Source organism: Melitaea cinxia, chromosome Z (assembly GCF_905220565.1).
Source record: "Melitaea cinxia chromosome Z, ilMelCinx1.1, whole genome shotgun sequence".
NCBI classification, from domain to species: Eukaryota; Metazoa; Arthropoda; class Insecta; order Lepidoptera; family Nymphalidae; genus Melitaea; species Melitaea cinxia.
Genome location: NC_059424.1, coordinates 13,559,941 through 13,582,042, shown reverse-complemented (window position 1 = coordinate 13,582,042; position 22,102 = coordinate 13,559,941). Strand labels below are relative to the sequence as shown.

The 22,102-nt window shown below is 31.5% G+C and overlaps 1 protein-coding gene across 1 annotated transcript; it reads left to right on the top strand.

The window, feature by feature from the left end:
- Window positions 1-1,060: 1,060 nt before the first annotated feature.
- On the top strand, window positions 1,061-19,797 carry LOC123668718 (LIM/homeobox protein Lhx2-like). Its single transcript, XM_045602416.1, has 6 exons — window positions 1,061-1,143; window positions 2,134-2,268; window positions 3,709-3,945; window positions 7,337-7,488; window positions 17,553-17,788; window positions 19,542-19,797. Exons 1-6 carry the CDS (start codon window positions 1,061-1,063, stop codon window positions 19,779-19,781), a joined length of 1,083 nt encoding a protein of 360 aa, XP_045458372.1. The 3' UTR covers window positions 19,782-19,797.
- The last annotated feature ends 2,305 nt before the right edge of the window (window positions 19,798-22,102 follow it).

The following is a 22,102-nucleotide window of genomic DNA, read 5'->3' as shown; positions in this document are numbered from 1 at the left end:
TCGTGAACCTTACGTCTCTATTACTAAGTAGTCATTGTTATAGCTCGTGATTTTCTCACTCACAACCTTATGGCTCCTCGTTAGCATCTACGTCACTATTGCTTACAAAATAATGTGTTTAACTTTATGAAGTATTTAATGTTACTTTTATAGTCGCTTAGAAATTATTTACGGGACGAGAGAGTGTAGATATGTTTTGTGAATTACTTACAAAATATATTTTAACGTTTTGATATTTTGATTTTCATTTACATAAATATCACATACATCATGGTACCTTTATAGTAAACAGCAAGTCTGCACTCGTTTTATTTTAATTTTGCCGTTGACATAAGTCAAATAAAACCGTTCTTATTTACTCTATTTTAATGTCCCGTTTTATGTTTAAAAGGTATGCGACCGTCGTTCTCGAGACGGCAGCAAAATAAAAACACACAACAGCTTCCATTGTCTTCCAATAAGCTGGACGTTCTAGTATAAGATTCTACAGAATCCTATATACATGTATGTATGTCCCATTGTGTACACATGCTGATCTGCGCCAACATTATAAATTATATGCTAAAGAGGCAAGATAGCGTTTTATATGGAAAAGTTATGGCTCTGTATTCAAATTTATTATTATAGTTTTTTCTTTATATCCTGATGTTGGGGATGTAGTTTTTATTTTATTTTTATATGAAGGATAAACTAGTAAATAGCTGCGCTATTGGCAGTTGTTATGTGATATAAAGAAAAAATGTTGTATCTGTTCTAATTTGATGTACATTTTAAAATAAGTTTCAAGCAAGGCTTTGTTAATTAATTAAAAACTTATAAAATTTATGCATATTAAAAAAATTAACAATTCTACAGCAAATATTAAAAACTTTTGCGAATATTTTTCTTATCGATTATGTTTATAACGTCAAAATATTATTTTAACAGGTTTAGAGCGATTACATTAAAGAGACCAAAAGCTATGTCTGCTCTAAATGGCCAAGAGACGCTCCAAGGGGAAATGAACCTAGTTATTTGAGAAAGAGAGTCCAATCCGGAGAGCAGGACGGAGAACGACACGATGCTGAAGGAGAGAGAGAGTTCGGAGGGGTCACCTGCTACCCCAGACGAGTGTGCGGGGTGCGGAGGCAGGATACAAGACAGGTGAACTATGTATATTGTCGACGTTTTACGATACGGTTTTATCTGTCATAATTATTGCTGTATAAAGGTATCAAAAATAAACTTTAAAAATAGCTACAAGTGCTTTTTCATATTTTATTTGTTTAAGAATAATTCACAAGACTGTATTGATATATGAGTACGATATTCGCGAATATTACAAATTTCATCATTTGAAGGAAAGCGTAGCGTAGGTACGTTTATAAAGAATAAAATTATATCAGAATCTAATTATTTTTTGCTTTACGAAGACTCCCGAATAAGAATTCTCACAAGGAGTTTACTTGAGTCCTAAGTGTTTTAGTAATAGCGATAAAAATTTACGAAGACTCCCAAATAAGAATTCTTGCAAGGAGTTTACTTGAGTCCTAAGTGTTTTAGTAATACGAATTACTAAAATAGTTTTTGTTATTTACAAACATTTTTTATAACAATCTCACCAGATTAACTCTATTTTAATTATAATAATAAATAAATCATCGGTTTACGTAACAATCTAAGTGTTTTGTTTTGAATTCACCTTAAAAAATACATGATAATTGAAAGCAAATATCATCGTAACTTTACGTTAGTATGAAAAGGGGAATATGTTTATAGTTATATATAAGTTTTATACGTCTCCCCTTCGTCCATGTGGGTACTCATAGAGATTCCAATTTGGTATAAAGTCACTTATATATTTTCAACTTGATCATAATTATTAGTATTAATGGAGTTAGTATATTTCGTAACCAATCCAAACGTTATAACACTTATCAATAGTGTATTTTAATATACTTAAACTAGATTGTTACACAAGCTTTATTCAAAAACAGAGAATAGAAGAAAATACATTTGATTATAATCTGACATCGAAGCGACTTGCAATAGCACATCATTATGTTAATAAGAAATTTATGAAATAGCAACGAAGAGAGCCAGTTGATAATGGGCTATTTTGCACTACCTAATAAGGGTTATTTGTTAAAGCAGATACTACCTGTTGGCGGTCGACCGTCAATGGCACGGCTCCTGCCTCCGTTGCTGTGAATGCCGTCTGCCTTTGGATAGTGAGTTGACCTGTTTCTCGAGAGACGGAAATATCTATTGTAAAGAAGACTACTATAGGTAAGAAAATAGTTATGAAGTATTGCGCTTAAAGTAAAATTGTTGTCGTATTTTTAAAATTATTCAATAAAAAAATAAAGCAACAATTTTGTAACAATTAAAGAATGTTGGCGGTCCCTTTTTACTTTTTGTGCTAACACTGGAATGGTTCGTTAGAAAAACTAGCAATTTGAAAGCTTGCGTTATTTTATTTAGCTAAAGCGAATTTTTTGCGATTGTGAAATCAAAGAGGCTAAGCGCTGACATTTAAATGCTATATCTTTTTCAGCTGATACGTTTTTAAATAGTAGAAATAGTTTGAAAATGTCTTGTCATCGTTTGTGTAGTTATAGGTTGCAATTTTCATACCGCTTACCATTCGCATAGTGTAGGAATCGTCACATTAGTAATATTAAGAATATCCATCTCGCAATCTAATCAACGAATTTATTGTAATATTTTTTAAATACGTCAATGACGATGGCTGACTTGTTAGTTCGAATTGTCAAGACCACGAAGGATCTAACACAGAAGAATACAGTGTGTCCAGAGACAGTTGTCAGGTGTCAAGTGTTGCAATTAAGGGGGCGGTGTATCCACGTCACTCACGATCCAGCGCACTTGCTCGGTTCACACACCTGTCCGACTAAATACATTATGCATCTGTTTGTGCGTCAATATGCGCAAGTTTTACTTGAGCTGAGCATTCTACTATGGGTTGGATGTTTAGGTATTGGTTGTTAGAAATTGTTGACTTGACTTGTTTGATTATTATTGTGGCTGTTTTGGTTATTAGTGTTACTGTATCAACATGCCTACAACCTTCTTCCATTGCTTATGTTAAAACTGGTCGTTGTGGTTATTGACCGGAACTGTAAGCAAATTTAGTTTTATTGTTAAGTAACATTATTTGTGTTATTGTGAAGGAAAATAAGTTTTTGTTTATTGTCATTCTTCTTTTCGTAAGGCAAAAAATTTTTTTTTGCCCCATGGGAATATTCATATTATGTTTTTGTTTTATTTTTATTACATTACATATACAATAGTTTATACGAACTTCTGGTTTTATTAATATAGGTTCTCATTAATAATAATACGAGGTGTGTAGCGCCAATACACGAGGGTTATACGAATTTTGACATTTGAGAATGCGACTTGACATGATTTGTCAAACATCCTTCCCCTTGTGGCTCGTTAGAGCCATTATGGCTAGCATATGGTATAATTGTCTTAACCAAAATATAGGAAATTGTTTTATATTTTGAAAAATAGCTCGATATTTGTCTACACTTAAAACCATTAGTCGAAAATACATACTATAATATCGTAAGATATTATTCACTAAATTATTTTCAAAAGAGAAGATTTATAAAAATAAAACTAAAATTATATTGCACGAGCATCTTAATTAAATTATAACTAACTTTAAAACTCTCTGAACAAATTCAGAATTTGTTCCAGGCTATTCTGCGTGAAGCGATGCGCGCGATGCGGTAATGGTATCACGGCGAATGAGCTAGTGATGAGGGCACGTGACATGGTCTTCCACCTCACTTGCTTCACTTGTGTCACCTGTGGCACCTTACTGTCCAAGGGTGACGTTTTCGGTATGAGGAACGGTCTTATATACTGCAGGCCGCATTACGACAGCGCCTGCATGGACGATTATTGCGAAGAAGAAGTTAATAATATTTACAGGTAATATATCTCACTCTCTACGTCTAATCTTCTCTTCTCATCCCTCCTCTAAATAGTCACTCATAATGGATTAACGTAATTTTATATAACTTGTAAATATGTTTGATTGAACGTTGTGCAATTGTTTCATATTAGCCATTACTTAGGTACTGTACAAGCTCTAGCTTTTTATGTAGCAACCGGATGTGAAAACTTTTAAATGGTGTATTTTTATTTTATTTTTTATGTAATTAGCTTTAAACTAAGTCTCTGTACACTGTCTGTTATCCAAATAAATCAAAATAAATAAAATAAAATAAAATAATAGAGACGTTCTAAGTTCCTCGATAAGTCTAATTTGATTCAATTTAAATACTTAGGTTTTCAATACAATGGCTAGCGTTGATATTACCTTTACCAAGCTACATAAAACTCTTTCCAACACGTTGAAAGTTATAACAGTTATAAGACAAGTATTTAAAATAAATCCTTTAATAGCAATTTCAATAGTATCTTTTATTTATATCCAAAAATTTAGATCATCGCCGTGAAGATATTATGACTAAAAGCGAGTTATGGTAATATTACACGGAAACTTCACGGCGATTACTATTTTAAAAATACCTCGAATAAATAAAATAACATTTAATTAGCGGTACGAGTTTAGTAATAAAACGTAGAATCAATTTTGTTAGTCTTAATAGGCACACATGCTAAATCCTTTCTTATTCCGCACACAGCGATAGGCACCACAATTGATAGTAAATTATATTGTATTAGAAATCCTTCTCTATTCCATCCGTGTTTAGGGTTAAAATTAACTGAAAAATCCACTAAACGTCCAGCTTCCATGTAACGATTAAAGAGGGATGGTTTAGTGTATAATCTGCAACAACGGTCCATGTTTTTAACATATTACTTCCCTATTAAGAGTGACGATCGTTATCAGACGTTTGTGATAGGAATCAAGACTCATAGATTTACTTACGAAAATACCCAGACTAGAAATAAATATTTGCTAAAATACAAAAAAAAGAGTGTTCTCTAGACCACATGACTGAAGTAAAACTTACGAAACGCTTCTTTCTTTCTATCTTTTACTAACTTATATCTCCCTCTCAATTTCCATTGGCCTCACCCAATCACACTTTTCGTAACACGTTTTTGAGGGTTGAATCGAAGACACCACCGTCGGTGGTTTATGAATGTACATACGGTAGTACAGTATGGTAGGTATGAATAAGAACTTAGGAAATATGTATTTTCAAAGTTTATCAATTACACACAAACAAAGCTTTATTTAAAACTAGCGACCCGCCCCGGCTTCGCACGGGTGCAACTCTGATACTAAATATACTACAGAATGTCTTTATTTATAGTGTGAAGCTAGCTTATAGCATGGTTATTATTAACATAATAACAACAACATTCAAATATGCGTCGTTAGATTACGCGTTGTTACAGAATGCGTTGAAGAAATAAAAGTTCACTGCTCGTTCCCCGTAAGGTGATAGCGTGATAATATGTAGCCTATATCTTGACCCGACTTCCTAATAATATTCGTGCCAAATTTGAAGTAAATCCACGCAGTACTTTTTGAGTTTATCTCGGACATACACACAGACAAACAGAAAAATAGACATAAATTCTAAAAACCATATTTTTGGCTTCGGTATCGATTGTAGATCACACCCCAAGTATTCTTTAAAAAAAATATTCAATGTACAGTTTTGACTTTCCTACCATATTATTATATGTATGTTCATTCATCACAATTTGTGTTTAATTAGTATTAAGATCAAGCAGGAAATGCTACTGGCATTCTCGGCAGTATAGTCAGTAGCTAAGTAATTGTGGTAATAGTAAGTACCCACTACAGTTATCTTTCAATATTTAGTTTTTTTTTCAGTTTTCAGCATCGATGTACATAAAATTGTAAAATAAATATTTTGTATGTGAGATCACGTTGAGATCACCTATTTTATTAAAAACTAGCTGTGTCTGCGACTTCGTCCGCGTGGAATTTACCAAAAAAGTTATTGTTCAGTTCGCAGAGTTATAAAAATGAACAAATTTCTAAAATAAAAGTAGCCCAAGTTACTCCTTTCTACACTACCGCTTTTTACTAAATGCACATGGAATTTCACAAGCAGATAGCTGATGTAATAAAGAGTAACTTAGGCTATTTTTATTTTAGAAATTTATTTATTAACCGACTTCCAAAAAAGGAGGAGGTTCTCAATTCGACTGTATTTTTTTTTTTTTTTTTTTTTTATGTATGTTACATCAGAACTTTTGACCGGGTAGACCGATTTCGACAAATTTTGTTTTAATCGAAAGGTAGTGTGTGCCAATTGGTCCCATTTAAATTTATTTGAGATCTAACAACTACTTTTCGAGTTATATTCAATAATGCGTTTTTACTTGACGCTTTTTTCGTCGACCTACGTTGTATTATACCACATAACTTTCTACTGGATGTACCGATTTTGATAATTCTTTTTTTGTTGGAAAGGAGATATCCCTAGTTTGGTACCGTGATAAGGAAACCACGATCTGATGATGGGATCCCAAAGAAATCGAGGGAAACTCTCGAAAATTCGCAATAACTTTTTACTGGGTATACCGATTTTGATAATTTTTAATTTAATCGAAAGCTGATGTTTATCATGTGGTCACATATAAATTTTATCGAAATCTGATAACTACCTTTTGAGTAATCTTTGATAACTCGTAGTTGCTTGACTATTTTTTCGTCGATCTGCGTTGTATTACTTGTCGATGTAATTGAAGTCGGTTTTTTTTTTCGTTTGCGCGCAAACACTTGTTTTATAACTCCTCAAAATGCACGATAACTTATTTGTTCAATTCCACGCATACAAAGTCGCGGGCACAGTTAGTATAATAGAATATAGATTATCACTTTATTTATTGCTAAATTAAATTTAAAGGCGTTTTGTTTTATATTAATAAATGTTCTGTTTTTTTTTTGTTACGATGAGTTGTCTGGTTTTAGGTTTAGTCAAAGAAGTGAAATTAATATAATAACTAGAAACATACAGTTTTATCGTATACAGGACCACAAGGTCGGACTTATAATGACATGTGATAATGATCATTAAGTAATGTAATTATGCATCGCCATCTGTTTTCACCGAAATAAACAAAATTCATTAAACTTCGATCGTTAATTAGTTTACAATTTAAATATATTTCATAAGTATAAATTTTTCTTTAATTAATAAAATTTATTATTTATAGTAAAGCTTCGGGTAGTAAAATAACTAAAAATAAAATAACAAAAATACTTGAGCGTTTCTTTTTTTTTGTAAATTAATTATAATAGTATATGATTAACTAACAGCTAATTTTATGCGTTACAAAAGTACACGTGCTATAATTTTACTATCAGGTGTCAAGATATGCACAGTGAGGGCGGTTCGCCCAATCAATTCTACACTGGAGGGCCGAGTCAGAAAGGGCGTCCGAGGAAGAGGAAACTACCACAGGGCTCCCCAGAAGACTTGCAGGTCCAGACCATGCGGATGGCTAGTACAGCATTAGGTAAGCCAATCGCAATATTATTTACTTTAATCGTTAGAAAGCCGCATTGCGAATTTAACTTTTCAAGGCGAATTGGATTAAACTGATGTAAGGTTGTCAATGTAATTAAAAATGTCAGCCTCTTAATTATTTTTCTCGTCCGACTTGGAAAGCGCTTGTCAAAAGTCCATTTACTTTCCCTCACTTCGCTTTATCGAAAAAGAATGCCGCCCCACCCGCTTCCCTTTGAATTATTTCCCTGTGATGTTCCGCTAGCGATTTATACAGTCTGCTTTACGTAACGCAAAATAATATGGGCTCTCCCATGTATTTTGCAAACTATTTTCTACAATGAAGAACTTTGGCATTGAGACTTTAGGGGACATACGGGATAAGTTGCATATTTTATAGAATACGACACTCGCTTATAATTTAGCAAAAACCTCAGAAGGAAAGCACGAGGACGGGTTCTCCGCGCGGGCGTCCCAGATGTCAATTCATCCCGGCTCGGCCGTAATCACAACTAATGAATAGACGACGCGCTCTTAAAACTGTTTTTGTCTCCTTTTCGCACACGGTAGCTTCGTAAGTTGGAGTAGGAAAAACGTCGTTGGATACAGTGGACCCCTAGTCGAGCTCGGCCGTCTGGATTATTCTTTATGGCGTCGAAATGTAAGGGACTCATTGAGGTGAATTCAGGTTGTGTGACTCCTCGACCCGATTAATCGTGGCGCTAGTCTGAATGGACCACAGAATGACACTTCGTTATTTTTCTCGCGGAGCACACAAAGTTTAGGCGTATCGATAGTTATATTTACTGCGGTTACAAAGTTCGCTCGTAATAAAATAGGCGTCAAACTTTTCACATCGCAACTTCCGCGCGTTGTAGAAATATTTTGTAGTACGATTTTATATTTTAAAGTTATTACGTACGAACTTGTGAATAACGGCTGAACTTTCCAATACTGGTTTAACACTGTGGTTAGGTTGTTTAGGAGTTTTATTTTTATATCAGTGTCATAACTAATAGCTCTTACTTTTTTAATGACTTATACATAAATCATTAAATTTTATATTTAGCGATAAAATAAATTAAAGAAACGTAGTAATTTTACTAATTATTACATCTGATAAGATTACACGATAAATTCGGAATTCTAACTACTGGTTATCAATTAGTGTTTTCCCGCCGAGTAATTCGCCATGTTTGCAAACAGTAGATACCACTAGAGACGCGCGCGTGACATCGATAATGGGAACTAAGGACTCTTGAAAATGTTACGTGCCTTATCGATATTCGGAATATTGATCATTGAAAAGTCACTCACTCCAGCTTCGGTTCTACACTAATCTCGACTGTAGATATAAAAAGGCAATCGTTAGTTTTTGTCTTCCAATTAACTTACCAATACCGTTTGGTGAGTTTTGTATATCTGTAACAACTTTTTTACTTTTTTATTTGTCTTATATTAGTTATTAATTTAAAGTTACTATATTAAATTGAATCAGTAAAATAAAAGTTAATAAATACAAAAAGATTATGATATAAATTAAGTGCTTACTTTTATATTAATGTTATTTTTTTCCTATATTGTAGTCACATAAAGCTCAGACATAGTATTATCTATAATATAATGTTTAACGTTGACACGACGCACATATCCGACAAACTGTTTAACGTAGAAAATTAAATTTTTAATTAATAAATTTCATTTAATTAAAGTAAAAAAAGACTGGCATCGCGTGGAGCGACGTTCTGTTGCTTATCTAAAACCCAATCGTGAACAAAACTGAGCATGCGTTAAAAGAAAAACGTAAAGAAATTTGAATTTTAATAATTTATCAATAAATTCGATTTTTGGGTATCGTTTCAACTCTTCGAGTTATCGTAGATTGAGTCAAGCCGCGCTTAGTAATGTCAATGCTAGAGTTTTTTTTTGTAATGGAAAACATAAATAAGCAATATAATGTGTTCGTTCGAAGCGCTTACTTCGAGATTTTGGATACCGATAAACTAAATATGCTTAATCGTAAATGAACATATTGGCAAGTAATTTATTCTTAATTCTCAATACTCATAAATATTCAATGAAAATGTTTTTTAAGTGTTGTTATCACGTAATATTATGTTAGATATGTGACATAAAATTTAATTTTGGATAAATAATTAAATCAGTAATATAATATAACCGTATCGCAACGTCTTTCTGTTTCACATTTACATAGACACCACACTTTTTAAATATAAATCCTCATTTTAAATTATGGTTAAAATAAAAACTTACGAAGCGCCTTTAAAACATTAAGCAAATATATATTCTGACATTACATTCGACTCCAAACGCATTAATCATGGTAATACTATCGTTCAAAACGTTAATTAAAAATTAATGGTCAAGTTAAAAAGCCGCCAAAACAATCCTCACAATAAAAACAAAATTAGAATAGTAAACAAGGGCATCGTTTAAAATATACGTCAAATGTGAATCGTTTATACGTTGCCCTAAATGTTCGAAAACTATCACCTGTCGAAAAAGGCGGCGTTTAACCTCCCGGAAATTTATTTTTGATTTAAGATTAGCGCTTACGGACGGTGCTATTATCGTTTATAACTTTTATCAATTTCTGTACTTTAGCTGTATATTAATGTTAATTATTATGGAATACGTTGTATTCGAACGTGATTTGCTTCCGTTTGAAACTCCACTGCAAGACAAAATAGTCGTGCTATATTTTTTCCCTTTGTGAGTGTTTCTTTTTTTGGCACTTTGGTATATATTTAAGAGATAGATTTTTGTAGTAAATAATATCTTCAAAATGGTTCCGTTGTTATAAGTAGATAGAGAGTAATATCGATGCTTACGATATTAATAGTTCATTTATTGAAAATCGATTAATTTTATATTATTATTGTCGTATATTATACAAGTTAATAAAAATAAAACATTCATGAATATTCATATTATTTATCAAATTGAATCAATGAATTCTTTACTAATCACTTATTTAACAATCTCTACGTAAACATTAAACTCGGTAAATTTATGAAAAGTGCCAGTCGGACAAGATGTCTGTACCCAACACCTACGTCTAATTATTTATTACTCAACGCAGGCTACTAACAACTTTATTGGTCAGATGTCGTCAGATAGTTTGTGTAAGATAAGCGGCATTCCGATCAAGCGATGGATTTACTATCAACGGTGGCAAAAAGCACCGAAAAGGGTTTTCTCTGATATCTTATTCGTAGTATGATTACGCTTACTTTTTGTGTTTGTTTATGAGATTTGATAAGAGAAAAATTAATTTTAAATTCACTCTTCTTAATGAGTCGATGATTGCGTCTTCGGTGCGACAAAGCCAGCCACCAACCAATCCACCTACCGAGCGTGGTGACTATGGGCAACACACATGGGTTCACGCCATTTTTGGCGCGAACTTGTGAAGGCCTATGTCCAGCAGTGAATCGCGATTGGCTGAAGTGATGAATGAGTCGATCTTTATAAAACTGTTTGAAATGGAATGAAATAATATTGTAAGAAAAGTTTACATTTCGTACTATTCAATCGTATCCATTTTTAATAAAATACATTTAAAAAAACACGTAACAGATGCTTATAAAAGCCCGTGTGCACACAATCTCAGGTCAATCTTAATAACGTGTAGTTTTGTCAGTTACAAATGTAGTCATCACTTAGTAAATAAACTTTAAAACCTATTGTAATTTGTTTAATTGTGGTTTAATGAAATTATTGTGGCAGTGGCACTCTTTTAATGTTGCTGCGTGAAAGTTTTGTATTTATAGTGTTTGATAAAAATTACACACTACGACGCTTAATATATCTGCAATGTGTAACCAATGGATTGTGTTTGCAAGGTCTAATAAAGTTATTGAATCAACAAAACGGACTGTAATTAAGTTTTCAACTTTAAATAGATTAAATTTACATATGTTTTATAATTTTATTGCAGAGCTAATCTCTTCTTACTTAGTTCAATTAATGACAAGTCTTATTTTAAAATTCCGCTAATTAATTACCTTTATATATAATGATTCTTCTTTTAATTAGAAACATTTAATGTGGTCAAGTGTTACTTTGATGCTATTATTATATCATAATATGTGTAAAAATTAATTGATATTTGTCTATAATATTTGAAGCAATTTAATAATACTTAATAAATAGTACATTAGTAATTTAAATTTAAATATTTCTTATGACGAGCATATTATTTACTAACTCGTGTCATATACTTCGGTGCTTTTACGTATATAGAATAAAACACGTATTACGTACAGCTCCTTTATTTTTATAACCAATCGTTAATATCGAAGCTTTTACGACTGCGATGCTTTATTACTGGGTTTTCGAGAGAAAAAAGAACGATTTGAAGTAAAGTCGGTAACATGTTAATTCTGTCAATAAAATCTCGTCAGTTAATGGTGAGAGCAACTGGTCGCGATAGCAGAGTTGTCAGTTCTCTTTACCGTATTAACGTTGACTTTTTTAATGACCAAAAATACCTTTATTACTTATAAGGTGATCAATTCAATATTACTTTGAGTGAATTTTGTGTCGATTGAGAATAATATTATTTTTATTGTTAATAAAAACTAAGAAGCTAAGTATTTGTTTATTATGAAATAAATTACCCTTATGTGTGCACCGTTAAAAGTTCTTGTTTTTTATTGTTAAAAAAGTTTATTTAACAAGATAAAATCGAAAATAATAAAGATAGGTGGTTAACTTTAAAACGAGGATCTCCTGCTGATAAATATAAAAATGTGAGAACAAACTTAACGGAAATATTTCTTAAAGGTTGTCTTTGAAATGGGGTGGTAAAAATAATAAAGTCAAGTTTTGTAATATTTAATTATAAATAATTAGCTTGGCTGCACCGACGCGCGCAACCACAACCACCCAAGTGTTTGGGGTGAGAAATTAATAAATTATTAATTAAGCCAATGGGGTTTTTAAGCCGACATCTTTAACGTTATCATATCGATCGAAACTTTCCATTATCTTAACATAATATATATCATTGTACGTTGTTTGCTTGGATGGCTCTGCATGTAACTGTCGAATACCCATTAATTTTTTTTATTATCATAATATTTGAATCTATGGCATTTATGAAATGAGTCTGTTGTGTTATAGAGTCGACAGCTATTTGGGGTTTTTTTATTATATAATGTAATGAATAATGGTACGCCAATTTGCTTTTTTATAAAACTCGGTATTACTTTCTGAAACTGAAGCACAAAAGTAACAGGAAACTGTTGTGTTATTGTTAAATACTTTTTATGTAAACAAAAAAGTAGGTATCAGGAAAAACTGAGGGTATGTATACGGTGTTCGACTTCTAACTGCGTTCCTTCAAATGGGTGGTTCAATAAGTGTTATGGATCACGTTCGTTTCACGTTAAGTTTTTTCAATTTTACTTTGTCTTAATATCCGAGATACTCGGCAATAAACTTCTGCATAACCGTCCAATACTATTTTTCTTAAGCCAAAAAACGTAGAACAATTAAAGTGAAATGTTAATAATAAACATGTATAAAAGGATAAACAATTTTTACACAAAATTTTTGCGTCAATTTGTGATTTAATTACCATTTAATTTTGTTACATAAATACCGTATTTATATTTACTAGCTAAACACGCGAATAAAAAATAAAAGAGAGGATATTAAATTTTTTTTCTATGAAATAAAAATAGATAGATACAGTGATTTTGTATGTAGGAACCCGTAAAGTAATCCTTTTTTTCCTGAAGATCTAGGTAGATTAAAAACTGTAATATTAGTGAAATAAGTTTATGTAATTAGTAATTTATACGCCTGCAATGCTAGGAGCATTGCAAGCGCGTTGCCGGCCCCTTGCCCTCCCCAGGACCTCTGGCTACCTTACTCACCGGAAGAACACAATACTACTTAAAAACAGTATTATTTAGCAGTATTTTTTGACTAAAAAGTTTTTTGAAGTGTTATTTTGGCGAAGTAACACTTCTACGTACACACACAATATAAATTATTAATGACAAGTAGTTACGATGTAGATATTGAGCACAATTATTATATTTTTTTTAATAGAGGAGAAAGTGGTGTGTGTTCATTACCTAATGCCTTTAAAACTTAATCAAAAGTACGAGTAAAATAAATGAATATGAAATATAATTTTATGCACGCACTCGCATCATACTCACCATTGTAACCTTTAGATTGGGATTCGAAACAACATGTAAAAACAATAAAAATACAGGAAACGAACGGGAATCGAAAACGCAACCGTCAGCGCAAAGGCCGTCAAAAAAACGTACTGTCACCGCTGCGTTATTTGTTTAAAATGTTATTCCTCCTGAAATAAACGTAATTATTTTCAAACAAATTTAAAACAACATTTTGAGTGCTAGATATTGTAAAAAAAAGTAAGAATCGTTGCAATTTGCGTCGACCGCAACCGGATCTGTAATCAGATGCAGCATCAGGCCGTGTTATCCCTGTCACCAACTGTAAAAAAACTGTAGGATGTGGCTTAGACTACCGGAGATAAGTTCTATTGAAGATTTCTTTGCTTTTATTTTTCTAACTTTGAATTAGTATTGGTATCGTTTGTAGAAATTATCACTACAAGACTATTTTATTCTGAAGTCTAGAAATATATATTTCTTTCTTTTTTGGTACACAGTTCCATATCTACTTGTGGTATCTTTTATTTATTTAACAATTTTGCACATTATTTCAGTACATACTATAAAGTATTATAAAACATATAAACAATTTATACTATACTATTCGATATATAGGTGTAATATAGGAATAATACAAAAAGAAAATAGGTAACGTATTTATTCTTGACTTGCATTCTAAGATGATAGAAAACATTTCTGTTCAAGGTAGAACTTTGAACAATTCACCTCAAAAAGTTGTAAAAGAGACTACTTCGTTCGAACTGATTATGCAAGCTTTCGATAAAATATAATCGGATATCCTTTATTTATTATAGACTAGCTGTGCCCACGACTTCGTTTGCGTGGAATAGTGATTTTGGACAACATTTTTTTGATATATCTTTTGGTTTATTTTGGATTATAAACAACGTCGTTGGATATTTACATATTCAATGTGATTCTTTCAATTGGCATGACTTTTTTATTTATAAAACGATTGACATGAAATAAACACTAAATATTAAGTGAAGCTTACCACAATATTTTAGTGAAAACGACATCTAAATCGGATATGCCGTTTCTGATATTAGCGTGCACAAACGCACAGATATATAGAGAATACAGACATATAGACAAAAATTCTATAATCATTGTTATGGACGCTTTTTGCGTTGATAAAGGTTCCAATAATATTTGATCTCATATTTTATTTCATGTACAGGCAGTGGCGATCCGATACATTTTTATTACGTGTATTGGTGATGAAGAACGACATGTGACGAGACATTTTTCTTTTACAAACCACACTATGTACTTCAGGAACTAGTACTTGCAATTTAAGCTCGTAACATAAATTAATATTAAAATACGTGTGTATTTTGAAATATATTTTAGCGTAATGAAGTGCACATGATACTAGGCATTAACGCTTAATTGTAATAACGAAATGAACGCTACGTACATATTTGAGGTTGTAAATCTCTCTGAAATTAAATCAATATCTATTTATTAATACGAGAAGCGTAAACTTTGTACCCCCTTTTTACGAAAATTGCACGGACGGAGGAAGGAAAGCAGAATGTTAATATTTTATTTTTTAGTTATGCATAAAAAACACATTAAATCAGTAATAAAACATTACACACACTACTCGTACCATGTATTTGACACACACACGCATATATACTATTTTGTTTATTATTATAAGAAGCAAAGTAGTATATAAGATTTGACAACAGAACCCTTTTTAACCCACTTCCAAAAAAGGAGGAGGTTCTCAATTCGACTGTATTTTTTTTTTTTTTATGTATGTTACATCAGAACTTTTGACCGTGTGGACCGATTTCGACAATTTTTTTTTAATCGAAAGGTGGTGTGTGTCAATTGGTCCCATTTAAATTTATTTGAGATCTAACAACTACTTTTCGAGTTAATCTAATAATGCGTTTTTACTTGACGCTTTTTTGGTCGACCTACGTTGTATTATACCGCATAACTTTGTACTGGATGTACCGATTTTGATAATTCTTTTTTTGTTGGAAAGGAGATATCCCAAGTTTAGTACCATGATAAGGAAACCAGGATCTGATGATGGAAAACTAGAGAAATCGAGGGAACTTCTTGAAAATCCGCAATAACTTTTTACTGGGTGTACCGATTTTAATAATTTTTAATTTAATCGAAAGCTGATGTTTGTCATGTGGTCACATATAAATTTTATTAAGATCTAATAACTACTTTTTGACTAATCTTTGATAACGCGTAGTTACTTGACTATATTTTCGTCGATCTACGTTGAATACAACTTATATTACTTAGTTTACTTACTCGTCGATGTAATTGAAGTCGGTTTTTTTTTTCGTTTGCGAGCAAACACAATTATTTTACAATATTAGGTCAGCAAACAAGCGTACGGGTTTTTGGTCGTTTTTTTTTTATTTTTTTATTTCTATACCCCCGATATAGAGGTCGGAGTCTGTGTTTGCTTTGGTCTCTTTCATGCCTGCTATCAGTTATTTGTTTGTAATACTTTCCTCTTTTACACTTATTCCTTTCATTCGTCTTCTCTCATGCTCAGGATGACTTCCTTCTATTAATGATGCCATACTATCATCTGTATCTTTTAACTATTCTATAATGCTTGTTTGTAATCTAATTTTGCCAATCAGCAGTCTACATTACTTGGCTGGTTTGTTTTACCAAATTGTGGTCTTTAATTTAGCTTAATTATATTCTTGTTAATCTATTATTTCATTTGTACATTGTTCTTGCCTATGTTTGTGCCTGACTTAGTTTTTATTTGTACACATTTTACTAACAGTATGATTTATCTGTGATCTTCTGTAAGGTCGATGTACTACACCAGTCGGGCTACTTCATATTTAGAGCAGGAAATTTCCTGCTGTGCTCTACCTCATTTGACCTTACTAATGTTCAAATTTATAATTTAAATTAATTATTGTCGAATTTAGACCACTAGTATATATTATTATCAGACTAGCAATGACGGTGAACTGTAGTACTGCTATATTTTTCGTTAATATTACGATACTTTTTCACTTTTTTCTTTATACAGAACCTTGTCTTGACAGTAATGAACACATAAAAAGAAGTACCTGTGTGACCGAGCTTAGCTCGGTATTTTTAGTAAATCGATAAATATTATTTATATTATATCAATACATATTGATAAAATATAAATAATACTTTTCGATTTTACCTACGTAATAATAAAAAATATGAACTGGCTATTTAAATAAAAAATAACGAGTGCGATTAGAAAAAAAAGAGAAAAAATAGTAATCGATCAGGAAACATGAGGATTTGAACCGTGGTCTTGTCGGTCGATCGCGACCGACCGATTTCCCACCTAAGCTATTACAGTTTTATTCACAAGTGCAAAATTTACTTTCGTATTCTAACAATATTATAGCCATTTCTTCATTGCTGAAATCCCTGCATACTTAATTTCATGAAAATCGTTGGAGCCGTTTCCGAGATTCAGATTATATATATATATATATATATATATATATATATATATATATATATATATACAAGAATTGCTTGTTTAATAGTATAAGATTTATTAATTCGGCGTAGTAATATGGAACTAAATCGCATATATATCATTACATAGCATAAAACAAAGTCGCTTCCCGCCTTTATATGTTTAAATCTTTAAAACTGCGCAACGGAATTTTATGCGGTTTTCTTTAGTAAATAGAGTAATTCCAGAAGTAGGTTTATATGTATAATACATGCATAACATAGTAGAGGAACACTGATAGTTTTTGCAACTGTGCGAAGCTGGGGCGGGTCGCTAATATATTTATATACGAGTGTCGTTTGTATTATACTAAAAATTTTATTTTTTATATTATTAGGTATTAATATGAGTTTTCTTTTTCAGAAATACTCCATCGAGGTGATTTATCGTCCTCAATGGAGTCCCTAGCTTACGACTCATCGGTGGCGTCGCCGGGAAGCGTCTCGAGTCACACTCAACGAACTAAGCGCATGCGTACTAGCTTCAAACACCACCAACTAAGAACAATGAAGTCATATTTTGCTATAAATCAAAACCCCGACGCTAAGGATCTCAAGCAACTCGCGCATAAAACCGGACTATCTAAGAGGGTTTTACAAGTTAGTATACTAATTATGTACCTCTTTGTAATAATGACACTTACTCTCGGTATTATATTTGTTAATTTGTCGTGTTATAATATTAAGTCTTTACCTATGAAATTGGCGTTTCTTCGTACTGGCTATTTCAAAACAAAACAAAAAAAAATCGCCTAAAATTCGAATTTCAAATTATTTTTATTTTAAAAATATAGAATCCTTTTTTTATAATTAGTCATTTGTTTAATGGTTAGCGTTCTGTTTACATCGCATTTGTATTGATATGTTAAAAATTCGAGTGATTATGGAGTATGAGTTCCGTTGTGGTAGCCAAGCGGCGGAAGCGGCATGCAACATCCACGACGTTTACGGTGCGAACACTACTAACGATCGTACCACTCGTTATTGGTTTGCTCGCTTTCGTTCCGGAAATTTTGACCTAAGAAATGAACCACGTGGTCAGCCGAAAATGTTGTGGTTGACAATGATGAATTAAAGGCGATTTTAGAGGCTAATTAGGAGGCAATATTGGTCCATTTGCGTCAAATTGGCAAAGTAAAGAGCACGAGACGTGCCTTACACTGCTCAACAGACACACAAACGAAGGCATAGTGAATCGCATTGTTACTTGTTCAAAAAATGGATTCTATTCGACAATCGCAAGCGCTCAGCTAGTTGGTTAGATCCTGTTTCAGTACCTAAACAATGCCCTAAACGAAAAATGACCCCTAAGAAAGTGATGGTAAATGTTGCTGCTCCTGCACGACAACGCGCGACCTCATACTGCACAGCAGACGGTATCAGAGTTACAAGAGCTGGGGTTGAAAGTTCACCGTCATCCACCGTGCTCACCAGATCTTGCCCCTTTAGACTTCCACTTTTTCCAGAATTTGGATAACGTCTTGGCGGGAAAAAAAATCAATACCCGAGAGGCAGTACAAAATGCTGTTGAAGAGTTTGTTGCCTCCCGTCTAGTAGAGTTTATCAACAAAGCCATAAATAAGTTATAACTACGTTGGTAAAAATGCTTTGATTCCATGGGTAATTACTTTAAATAATAAAAACAAAAAAGTATATAAATCGACTGTCCCTACGTATAATATCCAAATTGAAAAAAGGCACTTTATATTTTTTTACGCTGAATTATTTGTTAAGTATCGATATTGAGTATAAGCTCATGAAAAATATGATTTTATAGCATTTTCTCTTTTTTCTTTGAAAATATACATAAAAAGTAGTTTTTTCATACAATAAAAAAAAAAAAAAAATAGAAAATTGTCAGTTCGATACTGTACGTAGGGACAGTCGAAAAATATTATTTCATCACAAACGACAACTTCATAGGTAAAAGACCTATTATTTGTGACTATTTATACAAATAAATCGAATTGGATTATCTGTTAGTAAATACTAAAATAACCGCTTTTTACTAAATGCATATATGGCTGTATACAGTCTACATGTACGGTCAGGTAAAGTCTATATATATAATAAGATAATATATATTCTATAATCTTTCATTATTTTGTTACATTTCAATTGTTAATAATTAACTTAATATCTTATTAATCAATTTTGATAGATTTTGAACTTAATTTCGTGAAATATGCCTGTTAACTCTCTTAATAACTTCAAATAATTATTTTTCTTCTATTTTTCTTGATACATAATTATTATTAATCAGTTTAGTTTGGGATTTTTGTTTAAATAATAATTCTAAACGCTATTTAACAATTGTCGGTATGGTAATAGTATTTTTTTTTTTCTAAATCAGGTATGGTTTCAAAATGCTCGAGCGAAATGGCGTCGTAACATGATGAGACAGGAATCGAACCAACACGGTCCCATGACGCCGAATGGTAACCCTGCCCACACTTCGAACGGAAGTCTCGTGAGTACTGCCGTTCCTCCGCCGAACGTTCCAGGCGCCCTCATTATGTCTGATGCTTTACAGCCCATGGAGGACATCAGGGTTCACACGCCTCATCCCTTGAGCTTTAATGATATGTATTGACAAACAACGGATAAAATAAAACTGTAACTACCGTGATTGGATTTTCTTTGTAAAATAATCATGGTGCTGGATACCAAAACAGTAACATAGATATTTTTTGTATTTTAGTTATAAAATTGGATTGTTTTCATGCTCTTCCATCAGCTACATACTTATTAAAGAGGCGATTCAATTGTAAAATTAAAGTTGTACGAGTCCTAAATTCACATTCCGATAAGAAATAAAAATATATCTTATAGGTAGAGTTTACAAGGTTTTTCGCTACTTTTGGGAACTTTAACTAGAATTATTGTGGTAACTTGTTTTTATTCGCCAGCTCGACTTTTTTTTTTAAATTTTTTATAAAAATTATAAAACATTGTAAGCTCTAAATTAGTTCGGTTATTATTTCATTTTTTTTAAATTTTTTATATTATAAGACAGTTTTCTTTTATATCAATTGAAATAGACTAATGAATATAATCCATCGTTAAAATTCTGTTAAGCTTTAGGCATGTATAAAAATTAACTGTACACTTTTTATAGTATATCAAAACATACTCTTGTGTCATTTAAGACAATATGACAGGCACTTTTACAAATGTGGTTATAGAATAAAAACCGTTTCAAAATCATACTTTTTATTCTTTGTTCTGGATGCTTGAATGAATTCCATTTATTATTATAATAATATTTTACCTTCGTATACCTGTCATGATTTTTATAAGTGATACTAGTCAAAGATTAGCTTTTATAGTTTGAATAATCTTATAAATACACAGTTCTACTTAAAACTGGTATGTACCTAAACTTTTTCTACGTGTGTTTAATCATTCTATTTAGAACTTATTTTTAGCTAGTTGTGTCTATAAAATGTATAGTAAATATATAATTAAACATAAATCATATAATTTATTATTAAATTATCTCATTTCAAAACGTGTACCTATTTTATTAATAAATCAATAACTCTACTGCTAAGTGTAGGCAGAAGAAGCTACATAAGTACTTACAATTGCAGCTTGAGACACAGTCGATATGCAGTTTTGGTAACGTATTATCATTTCTCCGGTATTTCTATTCCACAAGTGTCATATAAAGTGTGAAACTAACCTAAAGATGTGTAAATTACGATTATATGTATTCTTCGAAATCTTTCGCAGTATTATTTTGCGATATACACCATATTCAAGCGAACTTGAACTTGTAAAACAATTCACAGATAAATAGCTACGTAGCGGCTTTATTACCATCATTTAAAAGTAACTATAGTTGTGTAAGCAATTGAAGTGTGAAGAAGTGTGAAATCCTTCCATTTCTTTGCAATAAATTTATTTTGTATGTATATCGGGCCTAATTGTGTTTTAGCGTAAACAAAGTACTTAATCGTCGTTCTCAATCGACAAAACCTACTTAAATATCAATAAACGTCATATTTTTTTACTATTATGTTAATAATTTGTTAGATGTAGTTTAGTAAATAAATTATTTATTTTGTTTCTTTACGTTAATTAAGCACTGAATTGCAGTGTCTAGTTTATAAAAAATGTTATATTTTGAACGTTACAATTTATTTTTATTTATTACTTCATGTATTTTTTCATAGAATATTCAAAACTAAAGAAAAAATGGGCTATAATAGTAATATCAATTTATTTAAAAATGTACGAGATAAACTTATAAATGATAAATTTATCTTAACTTTCTTAGTAAGTTTAGAATAGAAACTACTTGAAGCAGTCGTTTACTATTTTATGACTGAGTTTTAATTTAAATATATGTATAAAATGGTACTATATATTAGTGACACTATCTACAATAGGTTGAAAGTTTAAGTTTTGAATGTACATGAATAGTGTCATTGCAACCGCTACAAAGTTATACTTGTAACATGTGTAAAATATATATGCGCCACCTATTTTGTAATTGTATATTAAGTGATAGGTACCTAATATCGTACGTGTATAAACCTATTTATGCTTTAAGAGTAATATATTGAAATTAAAAATAATTTTGATGTTTTATTGTATTTTCCATTTGTAAATTAAACAATTTGTACAAAAGAATGAGTAAAATTTATAGCTCCAATCCTTCTTCAAAATGGAGGCATATGTTATATATTTATTATATATGTTATATATTTATTATATGATAAAGGCTGTAGTATCTATCTGATATTATAGTATCTAGTTGACCCGACTTTATGTAATCATTCTTTATATATTTTTTTATAAAACCTTATCCTCACATTAACGAACAAAAAAATAATTACCAAATTAGTGTAGTTATTTTGTTAGGAAGTTATGGGCGTACATACATTTCAGGGATTCATTTTTATAATA